Raw genomic sequence first — 14,042 nt, forward strand, 5'->3', positions numbered from 1 at the left:
GGGAATGAAAGAAAACAAATGCAAGGAAGTTTTTTTTCACCCAAAGGGTCGTGGACACTTGGAATGCGCTACCGGAGGAAGTGATCAGGCAGAGTACAGTACAGGGATTCAAACAGGGATTGGACGGATTCCTGAGGGATAAAGGGATCGTGGGATACTGAGAGAGGTGCTGGGATGTAATACAAGTATAGAAAACTAACCAGGTAATAAGTATGGAAACCCAACCAAGTTGTGAATGTGCAAGACCGGAGGATTAGGACTTCGATGGGAAGATAGGACTTCAATGGGAAAACAAGGTGGCAAGGGGGCCCCTTCTGGTTATTCAGACAGGTCGTGACCTGTTTGGGCCGCCGCGAGAGCGGACTGCTGGGCAGGATGGACCTATGGTCTGACCCGGCGGAGGCACTGCTTATGTTCTTATGCTTATGTTCTTATGTCAGGTAGATGGCATGCAACAGGAAGAAAAATAATCAGACTAGATAACTCTTGTTATTTTTATTTGCTCTTGTGCTCTGTTTCTGTCAAGACCTCATAGGTCTTTTTTCCTGATGTCATCTTTTGTGATTTTGATAGCTCATGCACGATATCTGTGGATAATTCATATGTTGTTCTAATAAAAAGTATCACAATCTATGTAGAATGCATTCCATTTTTTGTAGTAAGGTATATTTTGAACGTTCTAACAGCACTTCTCTTTACCTTCTTCCCTTAGGTATCTGAAATGGCTGTGTCAGAGCTGCCTGGTAATCCCAATGCCGTATGGACAGTAAGAAGGCACATAGAAGGTACAGAGTTTTTGCTGAGCCTTTATACATCATGTCAGGGAGAAATTAGCACAATTTAAGGGAATGGAAAGGCTGGAAATGATGTGACTTCATGTCTCTTCTCCATAAGACCAATATGTGGAAAACTTCTGTTCTGATCCAGCCAATATATCATATCTTTTTGGAATCAAGTCCATCTGTAGCTTTCTTATAATTGTTGCTCTGTCATTTTTGGCAGAGTCATCATTCCTAAGCTCAGGATAATTCTTAACCTACTTTTAAGATTATGTGAAAACACTATAAAAAAGTGGAAGAATCGTTAGCCTTCAAAAGATTTTTATTATTAAATACACCGCTAAATCAATATATGGGAAGAAAAACACCTAGGCTGTCTGTGTGCACTAAAGTTGCAACCTTATAGTTTATAGTGCTGCCTCTTCTAGCCCCCATTATAATCATTGTTTAAAAATCCTCCCAAAGCTTTACACACAAAATATCATTCCCAATTTCCCAAAACTTTTTTTAGGGAAAGATCAATATAAAAAATAGAAATAATCATTAACCCCTTCTTTTACAAAACTGTGATAGTGATTTTTGGCGCAGGCTGATGCACTGAATGCTCTGCACTGCTCCCAACGCTCATAAGAACTCTTGAGGGTCAGGAGCAGTGCAGTGCATTCAGTGCGTCAGCCTGCGCTAAAAACCGCTATTGCAGTTTTGTAAAAGGGGGGGGGAGGGATAAATGTCCATATTCATACATTACACTCATGAGCAATTTGTATCACTTGCACTGCATTGATAGAAATGCCAAAAAGTACCATAACACTTCTTAAACAGCTACACCTCTCTATTAAGCAAAAATAACTGCAGCAAAGCCATAAACATAACGTAACATTGTGCTTCTTAACCACGTAACCATAAGTTCTATGCGGTTTACAAAAGATTATAAACTAAAGACAATTTAAGAATGGCAGAAATTATTTAACTAGCAGCATAGACAAATTGATAATCTAGCAGCAGTAACCTTGCAGCAATAACAAAGTGAAAAGAGGTGGTGAGAAGATTATAAACTAAAGATGATTTAAGAATGACAGGAAGAAATTATTTAACCAAGTATTTTGAAAAAAGATAAGTTTTCAGTTGAGTTCTGAAATGTTTATAAGAACAGACTCCAAGCAATAACAATCGAAATTCTCTGTCATGTGAAGCTGCTTGGAATGCTAACGTATGGTCTAGAAATTTGCTTTTATAGCCCTGTACTGATGGGAAGGTAAACAGGGCATGAGATTTTCTATGATTTTTATACGATGGTAGAGAGAATCTATTAACCATATAAAACAGAGTAGTACCATATATAACCTTATAGCAAAAGCAACCCAACTTAAAGAAAACACAAGCCTTCATTGGCAGCCAGTGCAACTCATAATAAAATGGAGTCACACGATCATATTTTTTTAAGACCATAGATCATTCTCCTTTTCACCAGTGGCTTCAGGGGATAAAGCAATACTGCTAGGTAAGTCACTTCACGCTGTAGGAAAATAATATGAATTTGAGTCAACGCTGTAGATAAACAAGACATTTTGCAGTAGCGTACAGCATGAAATGATTTGCATGCCAGCATTGCTTTATCCTCTGAAGATACATTGGTGAAACAGGGATGTAAGTCTGTTAGATTTTCCCCAAGAATGATGATAATACTTTGTTATTGGGAAATGCAGATGAAAATTACAGAAATGCAGATGAAAATGGAACAGAAAGTCAGTATAAAGTAAAAATGGCATATAGCTACTTCTAGAATTGTTCAATTTACCCAGTATAGCAGGCAGATGAAGGAGAAGAGGTCAAATAAGATAAGATTGCTCAAATTGTTTTACTGCTTGAGTGCACTTGTAATTGTGCACTATACCTAAGGGGGGATGTTATTAACATGGATTATTGTTAAGACAGGCTATTTTTTTATTAACTTGTGCTAATTTGGCACAGGTCCGGTTTTATGAAGTGAGACCTAGTTACTAATAACCCATGTTAACTGTAAAATAAACTGTCTTAATGGTAGCCTACGTTGATAACTCCCCTTATTCCTAAGTGGACAAGAATAAAGTTTTTCATTCATATGGATTCCCAGCACTCAGACAACAAAGTACAAAGATAGCTTAGTGCTTAGGGCAGCAAGCTGAGAACTAGGAAAGGCAGGGTTCAACCCCACCAGTATTCCCTGTGATCTTGCTTCAAATATGAACTTAAATTATAAACCTCTTAGGGATAGGGAAATACCCATAAATGAAATAAATATTATACTTGCATGTAGTTTGCCTGGAGCTATTACTGAAAAGATATGAACAAAATCAAAATAAAACGGCACCTATGCTGTGAATGCATATTGGTTATGCCTCCCTAAAAGTTATGCACAGTTACTTATTCTAAGGCAGACATAATTTTCCGGCCCAAGTTTGGATACATTCATATTTGTGATTTGCGGTGTATTAAATAAAGTTGAACCTTGAATCAACCTTTTATATGTGCAGATATAAGCACATGTTATATACCAGTAACTTTTTTATGCATGGATACCATTAAGTAATTTTATAGGTGCCTTTTTCTGCACACGTGCTTTTACCAAGAGCAAACCATATAAAATTGTAGGCTTTATTTACTATTTCAGCTCCCAGGTTTTATGCGTTGTGAAGGAGGTTACCTATCTTCGCTTTTCTGTTCATCAGACCATTTTTGTTTCTAGTTGTAATCCTTATGGTTCCCCTGCAAGTGGGTTCAATACCTTTTAGGACCCCTGAGGAAGGAGTGTGTTTTCGAAACACGGACCATGTCGGGTCCCAGTTTTCCACACAATTGGACCATATTTTGGATACAAACTTCAATTTTTAATGATTGCAATTAAAAGTCTTGTTTTTTAATCAAGAACTTGGCATCTTGTACATTCATTGCTGCGGTCTCCCTTTGTTTGTAGCTCGACATTTCACTGGATTTTTTGTTTGTGTTTGCCTTATACATACACAGGGCAGGATTAATTTATTGAGGGCCCCTAGGCACACAAGTACATTGGGCTCCCTGCCCTGCCCCACCCCACCATACGCCCAGGCGGAAACAGGAAGCTGCGTCAGAGGGAAGCTTTGGGCAAGCAGCACTGCTTGCAAAATTACAGTTCCCGTTGCCTTTCTTACTCGTGTTGCTTGCTTGTCTTACTTTCCGTCGATGGGGGGGGTTGCCGATCGATGCTGGAGGGGCCCATCACCATTTGGAAAAAACAATGTTGATGTCTTCCTTCATCGGGTCCCCCTGACCATTTCGGGCCCTAGGCAAGTGCCTACTTGGCCTATTGATTAATCCTGCCCTGTACATACATGCCTGACGTGGCCTTGTTTTCATCAAAGTTGATCTTCAGGGGTGAATGGGTACCATATGGTGTAAAAGTCCAAACTTCACCAAACTGTTAAAAACCATATATATGACTTAGACTTTCTACATTTGCCTCTGAAACAGCCCCTTTGGCGAAACATGTACATGTCCGATGTACATGTAAAACTTGTGAGCTGAAGTAGTAAATAAATCCTAGAATTTTATACCGTCTGTTTCTTTTCTTGCCAACCATAATGGATCTTGCAAACTGTTTGCCTTGCTGATTCCTTGCATCTGCTTTTAAATACATGTCAGATAATTTTATAAGTATCTATATTAGGCAGAGAACATTCCCTGGGTTCTGAATCTTGAGTATGAGAGGAAACATTGATTCTGGGAATGTTACACCAAGAGAATTCTGCCATATGATGTGGATATATCCTTTGTTGTATATGCACTGAGACCTAACAACATTGTGTATTGTGTAAAGCTTCTCACACCAAAGTTAATTAGGATGCTGTGAGATAAAGCCTCTGAAATAAAAACATTTGAGCTTTTGAGGCTAGAGCCTGTGAAACCTCCTATTAAGGTATCAAACTAAATTGATGTTGTCGGTTGCTTTCCTCCACTTTCACTTATCACTCAGTTATTGCCAGTTTAGTGGGACATACTGAACATGTTTTTGCTGAACCTGAAAGTTCAAAGGCCCACTCTAGCTGTAGTTTTGTAGAAAGTACCATTGATGATCCAGTCAGGACATTCAGAGGAAAGGTTAAATAGATAAATTGCAGAGGACAGTACAGTATTCTAAATATCGTTCTCTATATGTTAGCAAATATATTTGATAGCCTCAGGTGAAAGACATTAATTTGCTGGCATAAATTGAGGGTGGCTGTCTTTTATTTATATATATATATATATATATATATATATATACTAATTCAGATTATTGATGATTCTATTCCCCAGCTCTTTGATAGCCGATGTATACTTTAGTTACCATCTAAAATTTGGTGACCAGTTATATAAATACACCATTCTTGTGAACTGAACATCTGGTTTTTTAGAGGAGTATTACACTTATAACTTGGAGAATATGAAACTTTTTTTTCCTTTTATGTATGGGTGTGTTTGATCCCTCTTTCACACACAACTGTTTCTGGCAGTGACATCTGTTCTTGGAAACAAGACATGCTGTGAGATTTGTTACAGGTTCATCCATCTGCACCTCCTTGAAAGCAAATACTAACCCTGGCTGGTACTTGGTGATGCACACTACCAATACCAAGCCTTTTTTTCTCTTTCACAGGTGGCTGGTGGTGGAGGTGCTGATCCCCACAGGTGTGTACCCACTGCTAGGGACTCCTCACAGGCTAAACAGTACCAGAAGCACATACTCCTTTTGCTGACTTTAGTAAGACTGACTCAGCTTGCACTGTATCTGTGCTGTAAATTGTGCAGTGCAAAAGGTGCATTATGTAACTGGTTAGACACTAGGAGAGTAATTTTATAACAGGTCGTTTAGGTTGAGAAGACAAGAAGACACCAATTGTAGCCTGTTTTATAAAAACACATTACCTCAGCAAAGCAGAAAAAGCACAGCTAAAATGAAGCTGTCAATATTTATGCCTGGTAGGGAGCAGCTGTAAGTGTTTGCACATATTTTATAAAGTACACACAAAAAAAATGACTGCTGAAAGCCTGCCCCTGAACACGAGTACACTCAGATAAAAGTATTTGCTAGATAGTATCTATAAAATTACCCTGTATATGTGCAGGGTTCTGGTCCTCCTCTTCCTCTCCCCTTTTGTGGATTAGATTTCTTTTAACATCTGCAATAACACTTCCATTGAGTAGTTTAGATGACATTCATGAAGGTCCCTAGGCATTGATTGAGTGGGGACAGCTTTAGTACCTAGAGATGTTGATTTCATAATCTGAAGAGGTGTTCCTTTATGCTAACTGTTCTGGTTGATCTAAGCAAGAGTTTTGGAATGGTTGTTCTATTTTCTCCTCTCTTTTATCCTTTGCTAGATGTTGCCTGATTTATTGTGTAAACCTTGCCGGGATAACTTAAATACACACTAATGCTTTACAGACTGGGCACATGCATGCAAATACAGTATTAAATTTCTGTTGACCGCTTAAAGTCCTTGTGAAGTGTAACTTTTGAGTCTTGCTTTGCTAGGGCTGACCAAGAAGTTTTGGGAATGCCACATAGATTCCACTGGTGTCAGGTCAAAAGCGCGCCGGGATAAAGGCGCGCCCAAACAATTGAGCACAGCGCGGAGGCGCGCGCCACTCAAAATTACTGTTTTTAGGGCTCCGACGGGGGGCCGTGGGGGGGGGGGAACTTTACTTAATAGACATCGCGCCGCATTGTGGGGGGTTTGGGGGGTTGTAACCCCCCACATTTTACTGAAAACTTCCTTTTTCCCTGTTTTTAGGGAAAAAGTTAAGTTTACAGTAAAATGTGGAGGGTTACAACCCCCCAAACTCCCCATAACACCGGCGCGATGTCTATTAAGTAAAGTGGGGGGGTTCTCCAACAAAACCCCCTGTCGGAGCCCCTAAAACAGTAATTTTGAGCGGCGCGCACCTCCGCGCTGCGCTCAATTGTCTGGGCGTGCCTTTGTCTTTCGCGCCGTTGTCTATGAACCGATTCCACTAGGATAAACTATATTCCAGTAGGATAAAAATGTTCTAAGTGCTGGCAGAATATAGCTAGAAAAACCTGGATTGGTCTCAAGCATATAAAAGTCAGGTGAATTAAGAATCAGACTGCTTTAATTCAAATAATTTTGATTTATTTTGTCATATTGTACTTTTGCAAATAGATTTGAATCCAGCTGTTTTATGGTTTATTGTTTCGAAAGACTAAAGTTTACTTTTTTATGTACATTTGTTTGAATATATAGATATAAAAGTCTTTGGAACTTGCTTAACTAATAAGAGCATAAATAACATCAGCTAATGGGCATGGCACTGTAGTAATGTTGAACTGTAAAACAGTAAAAGCTTGGGTCCATCTTTCAATCACTGTTGAGAATGTTCGTACTGAATCCTAAAACCAGGAAGGATCATACCTTGCTAACCAGGTTCCTCTATATAACGTACATTCTTTAACAGAGCATCTGCTTTTTGCTCTGCCAGTGAGAAAGTATCATCTTTTTTCACAGAGCTACCATTATCCTAGCTTTCTGCAAGCCACACAGTAATGTTTATTATTTTCTAAAGATTTAGATGGTTAAAAGTTAAATGTAGTGATATATTTAATTATCCCAGGACAAGCAGACAACATATTCTCACATGTGGGTGACATCATCCACAGAGCCCTGGTATGGATAGCTTTAAAAGTGCATCGCCACTTTAAGAACTTAAGAAAGTTTGTGAACTGCCCACACCAGGCATGCGCGAGTGCCTTCCCGCCCAACGCAGGCTCACAGTACCTCAGTTCTTAGTTTTACACAGAGCTAAGAAGTCATGTTTTTGAATGCTGTTCAAATGTGTATTTTGCCTCCCCGCTCATGGATTCTTCTTTTCTTTAATTTTGAAGTTTACTTAACTTTAAAAAAAAAAGTGGGGAAATTACCCCCCCTCCCTCTTTTTGCCTCACGGGCTTTGCCTGACGAAGCCTTTTCTTTTCCTCAGCCATTGAATTTGATTTGGCTGAGGTGCTCTTTCCATTGATGTCCCGGCCATTAACAGGTTTTAAAAAGTGCTATAGATTCCAAAGGCAAATTTCCATCACTGACCCCCACAGTTGGTGCTTGCAGTGCCTTGGCCTGGAGCACTGTGTAGAATCTTGTGCAGAAACGTTTCATCAAAACATTGACACTGGCGTCAGAAGACATCGCTCCGTCTGGTAAGCCAGCTAAGAAGCCGCCAGCTTCCCAACAGGTGTTGCAGGTCACCCTTGCATCGAGTCCCTAGATGCCGACCAAGCAATGACCTCTCTTGCACTTTGCCTCTCCTACATCAAGGTGTGCATCCTTTTTAAGGTCACTATCTCCAAGGCAAAATGCAGCACTGATGGTACCAGCAGAAAGACCAAAGGTACCGGTGCTTTAATTCCATGAAAAGCTCGATGCGCTTTTTCAAGTGTGTGATGTGTTTAAACTCCTTACCCTGCCAGTGACTCCTTCGGTACCTACTCAGCCTGAGCATAAGGCCATCAAGTCCAACACTGGATCTCCAGAGAGGCATAGACGTTCCATGCCCAAGCAGGGTGCTACCAGAAGCGCCTCCCTTCGCTTGGAAACCTGGATGATATTCCAGTGGGCAGAACTTCACTTGCAAGCCCTTTCAGCAGCCCACGTTACGAGTAGAGAACATCCAAATCAATTTTCTCAGCTACAGACTATGGATCCCGGAATGTGGTCTTTTGTCTCAGAAGGCGTTTTCCCTCAGACTTGGGGGAAACCAGACATGAATCTCATGGCTACAGCCAAGAATGCAAAGGTAGTCCACTTCTATAGTCAAAGAGCCAAGCGGGGAAGGGCATGAGCGGATTGCTGGGCACAATTGACCACTGGTCTGACCCAGCAGCGGCAATTCTTATGTTCTTAAAATAACATACTATCTTTAATATACTAGAACAGGGGTGCCCACACTTTTTGGGCTTGCGAGCTACTTTTAAAATGACCAAGTCAAAATGATCTACCAACAATAAAAAAAATTTTTAAACCCCACAAAGCACACTGAAAGGCAGAGAAAATGTTAATTATCATTCATATTCCGGGTTTTTTTCAAAGAGGTCAAGGCAGATGACTCTATGCAATGTCATCTCAATAACAACCATACAAAAATAGACAAATATAGCCCCTCCCTTTTTACTAAACCACATAGCAGTTTTTAGCGCAGGGAGTTGCGCTGAATGCCCCACGCTGCTCTCGACGCTCATAGGCTCCCTGCGCTAAAAACCGCTATTGTGGTTTAGTAAAAGGGAGCCATAGTGCAAAATATAGACAGCAGATATAAATTCTCAAAACAGACACATTTTGATCACTAAATTGAAAATAAAATCATTTTTCCTACTTTTGTTTGATGATTTCATGAGTCTCTGGTTGCACTTTCTTCTTCTGACTTCTTCTCACTTCACTCTGGCTGCACTTCTTCTGACATCTTCTGATTTCAGCCCACTCCTTCTTTCAGCCTCCTATATGCTTTCTCTCTTCCATACCTCATTCTCTCCCCCAACTTTTTCTTTCTTTCTCCATGCCTCCTGTTCTTTCTTTCTCTCTCTCTCTCCATGCCCACTTTCTTTCTGTCTCCCTGCTTGCCCCCTTTGTTTCTTTCTTTCTCCCTGCCCTCCTCCAAGCCACTAGGTTTGCCGTCGCCACCGGGGAACAGGCCTCCAAGCCACCGCCCCCCAAGCTCTGCATGCAGAAGCCTTGCACTGACCAGCATTCTGCTCCCCTTCAATTCTGATGTCAGAGAGGAAGTTCCGGGCCAGCCAGGCAGCGATTGGCTGGCCCAGAAATTCCTCTCCGATGTAAGAATTGATGTCAGGGAGAGGAATGCTGGTCAGCGTTAGGCTTCTGCAGACCCAAATCTCTGGATCCCCAGGACCGAGGAAAAGAAAAGAAAAAAAGCCAGTCTTCCATGAGAGCCGTTCCAGTCTCTTTTTAGCACGACACTCAACTTCCCATTTTCAGGCTCAAGACGTCAGAGCAGCAGCAGCAGCTCCGGCATTTTTGGGCAGAGCACCTCCTGCTCCCGACCGCCTTTCTCCAATCTGGCTTGTCAATTCCGCCAGGGGCAGCCGGCGCTCAGCTCTCAAGAGTCGTGACTTCCCTAGACCTCCCTCCCGCCTTCTCCCGAAGGAAGTGACTTCATCCCCCAGTCGGAAGACGGGTTCTGGCAGTCGGGCAGGAAGGGCGCAGCAAGAATGAGTGTGCGTGGGGAACCTTGGGGAGAGGAAGGCTGATCAGCCGGCCGATTGGAACGGCAACACGAGATCGACTGGCGTTGCCTTCCCGATCGACTGGTCGATCGCGATCGACGCGTTGGGCACCCCTGTACTAGAATATGTAAAGAGTTTGTTGTTTTTTGTTCTGCAACCTGCTGTTTAAGAAGAACCTCTCTCTGGTTCTAGAGAGATGGAATAGAGTTGAAATTTTGTTTACTGCAGCCATCTGTGTGGTCTCTCATTATTGAGAAGAATACTTGCCTCTGGCCTGCTAGCAAATGTCTGGTCCCAGCTCATGACCCACCTAAAGAAGTAAATTGTGAGGATCCCTACTTTACAGCTGGGTACAACAAGGGGACAATCCTTACACTCAGTTACTGCAGATCCTACCATAAAAGTTTTTTCAGCAGTACTGTCCAAGACGATTTGTCCTTACAACAGACCTTAACTTCAGTGTTCACAGTCCTCTACCTACATTCAGATGCAACATCCAAGAGATCTCAAACAGTCCTCTTAACATCCATCTACCTGCTATCAAATCCAACCCTATTTTTTGACACTTTGTGAATTGGAGGTTGGCTCAGTCATTTCCTTCCTGCATGGCAGGCTATCATGACAGAGAAATGGGTCCTGGACATCATTTCACAGGGTTATCGCTTCAATTTCCTACCCCAAGCCCAGATTTCCCAGACACCTCAACCATCACATACATCTTATCACATACCACAGTTGGCAATGGAGCTGTCCTAATTCAAAACAACATTGTGGAACAATTGCCTGACCATCAGAAAACCCTGGGCTTCTACTCAGATTTTTTCCATATTCCCAAGAAAACTCAAAACCTTCATCCCATTCTTGATCTCTGTTTATTGAATGCCTGTCTCAGTAGGGAAAAGTGCAGAATGATCTCTCCATCCATACTACCTCTCCTGAGACCAAACTATTGACTGGCTGCTCTAGACCTCAAGGATGCTTGCAACCAAGCCCTATTCATCCTTTCCACTGTCAGGGAGGTTATTGCAGATCTCACTGGCCTGAATTGTAAAGGAGCTCTCCCATGGCCTTTTTAAATTGGATATGCTTAATGAAGGAATATCTTAGGGTTAACAAAATCAAAAACTCTGACAAGTTCTTTTCACTGGATATAGCCATTGATCCTCCCCATCTAGGCAGATTCAGAGGTCTAGATATGTTTAGAACAAGAAGCTGTAGTCGAAGAAGGAGATATAAATCAATGAAGTGGTGTGTCCAAGAGAGATGCCAAGGTGGCAGAATTCCAGGAATTTGGAAATTAGAGGTGTGTCCGAGTTCAAAGACCATTTTAGATTTCTAAGACAGTGATGTAATTGGAACCATCTATAACAAGGGTGTCCAAAAGGTCAATCGCGATCGACCACTAGATCGAGAAGGCAACGCGAGTCAATTTCTTCTCCGACGTTAGAATTGATGTCGGGTGGGGAAGGCTGGTCCCGGCGCTTCTGTGTCCTCTTTATAGCGTGGAAGCAGGGAGAGCTCAAAACACGGCATCAGCCTGTTCCCCGATGGTAGCGGCGGTGGCCTGTTCCCCGATGGTGGTGGCTTTGGGGAGGGCAGGGAGAAAGAAAGAAAGTGGGGCAGGGAAACGGAAAGAAAGGTGGGGCAACAAAAGAAAGGGGGCATGGAGACAGACAGACAGAAAGGGAGCACGGAGACAGAAAGAAAGGAAGCAGGGAGACAGAAAGAAAGGAGGCAGGGAGACAAACAGAAAGGGGGCATGGAGAGAGAAAGACAGAAAGAAAGGGGGGCAGGGAGACAAAAAAGATGGACAGAAAGAAGGGGCAGGGAGAGAGGAAGAAAAAGTTGGGGGAGGGAATGAGGTATGGAGTAGAGGAAGCATACAGGAGGTTAAAAGAAGGGAAGAAATATTGAATGCACAGTCAGAAGAATAAAGTGTAACCAGAGACTCATGAAATCACCAGACAACAAAGGTAGGAAAAATGATCTTATTTTCAATTTAGTGATCAAAAAGTGTCCATTTTGAGAATTTATATCTGCTGTCTATATTTTGCACCATGGCCCCCTTTTACTAAACCGCAATAGCAGTTTTTAGCGCAGGGAGCCTATGAGCATCGAGAGCAGCACGGGGCATTTAGCACAGCTCCCTGCGCTAAAAAACGCTATTGCGGTTTAGTAAAAAGGGAGAGGGTATATTTGTCTATTTTTGTATAGTTGTTACTGAAGTGACACTGCATAAAGTCATCTGCCTTGACCTCTTTGAAAACCCCAGGAATATAAATGATAATTAACATTTGCTCTGCATACAGTGTGCTTTGTGTTTTAAAATTTTTTTTATTGTTAATAGATCATTTTGACTTGCTCATTTTAAAAGTAGCTTGCAAGCCCGAAAAGTGTGGGCACCCATGATCTATAGAATTCCGTAGGGGGAAGGCCATATTTGGATTGTAGTTGTTGGAAAGATAGGAAGGAATTATTATGTATGAGTTGGTTGAGATACCAAATATGTTTTCCTGTCCATACGGCCCAGCAGATTGGCTTTCCATCAATATTAATAGTGGGATTGTACCAAATAGTAGAAAGAGAGAGTCTGCATGGACAAGGAGAGGCTTTTTCAAATGCTTGAATAGCATACTTTGTGAAAGTAATGGTGTCATGGGAAGAAAGAAGTTTGAGATTATTTTGAAGGTGGATGCATTTTAGTGGAATTGGGGAGGTTAGAAAAGATTCTATGGCATACCATGCTGGTGGGGTCGAGCCTTGAGAATGGTCAACCATCCAAAAAGTACCGTACCTCAGGAACATTGATATTTATGAAAGTCAGGAAACCTACCGTATTTTCACGCATATAACGCGCGCGTTATACGCGTTTTTACCTACCGCGCATACCCCTCGCGCGTTATATGCGTGAGCGCGGTATACAAAAGTTTTAAAACATAGTTCCCGCCCGACGCCCGATTCACCCCCCCCAGCAGGACCGCTCGCACCCCCACCCCGAACGACCGCTCGCACGCGCTCCCACCCGCACCCGCATCCACGATCGGAGCAAGAGGGAGCCCAAGCCCTCTTGCCCGGCCGACTCCCCGACGTCCGATACATCCCCCCCCCCCCGGCAGGACCACTTGCACCCCCACCCCGAACGACCGCTCGCACGCGCTCCCACCCGCATCCACGATCGGAGCAAGAGGGAGCCCAAGCCCTCTTGCCCGGCCGACTCCCCGACGTCCGATACATCCCCCCCCCCCGGCAGGACCACTCGCACCCCCACCCCGAACGACCGCTCGCACGCGCTCCCACCCGCACCCGCATCCACGATCGGAGCAAGAGGGAGCCCAAGCCCTCTTGCCCGGCCGACTCCCCGACGTCCGATACATCCCCCCCCCCGGCAGGACCACTCGCACCCCCACCCCGAAGGACCGCCGACTTCCCGACAATATCGGGCCAGAAGGGAGCCCAAACCCTCCTGGCCACGGCGACCCCCTAACCCCACCCCGCACTACATTACGGGCAGGAGGGATCCCAGGCCCTCCTGCCCTCGACGCAAACCCCCCTCCCCCCCAACGAACGCCCCCCCCCAAGAACCTCCGACCGCTCCCCCAGCCGACCCGCGACCCCCCTGGCGACCCCCACGACCCCCCCACCCCCCTTCCCCGTACCTTTGGTAGTTGGCCGGACAGACGGGAGCCAAACCCGCCTGTCCGGCAGGCAGCCAACGAAGGAATGAGGCCGGATTGGCCCATCCATCCTAAAGCTCCGCCTACTGGTGGGGCCTAAGGCGCGTGGGCCAATCAGAATAGGTCCTGGAGCCTTAGGTCCCACCTGGGGGCGCGGCCTGAGGCACATGGGCCCAACCCGACCATGTGCCTCAGGCCGCGCCCCCAGGTGGGACCTAAGGCTCCAGGGCCTATTCTGATTGGCCCACGCGCCTTAGGCCCCACCAGTAGGCGGAGCTTTAGGATGGATGGGCCAATCCGGCCTCATTCCTTCGTTGGCTGCCTGCCGGACAGGCGGGTTTG

General features: G+C 43.9%; 1 protein-coding gene across 1 annotated transcript in view; it reads left to right on the forward strand.

The window, feature by feature from the left end:
* The window catches only part of SF3B3 (splicing factor 3b subunit 3), a 307,537-nt gene that overhangs the window by 146,819 nt on the left and 146,676 nt on the right, over positions 1–14,042 (forward strand). Inside the window, exon 11 of the mRNA XM_033940443.1 lies at positions 713–785. Within this exon, the coding sequence (XP_033796334.1) occupies positions 713–785 (73 nt within the window). The remainder of the gene's footprint in view (positions 1–712; positions 786–14,042) is intronic.

Source organism: Geotrypetes seraphini, chromosome 4, assembly GCF_902459505.1.
Source record: "Geotrypetes seraphini chromosome 4, aGeoSer1.1, whole genome shotgun sequence".
In the NCBI taxonomy this organism is placed as follows: domain Eukaryota; kingdom Metazoa; phylum Chordata; class Amphibia; order Gymnophiona; family Dermophiidae; genus Geotrypetes; species Geotrypetes seraphini.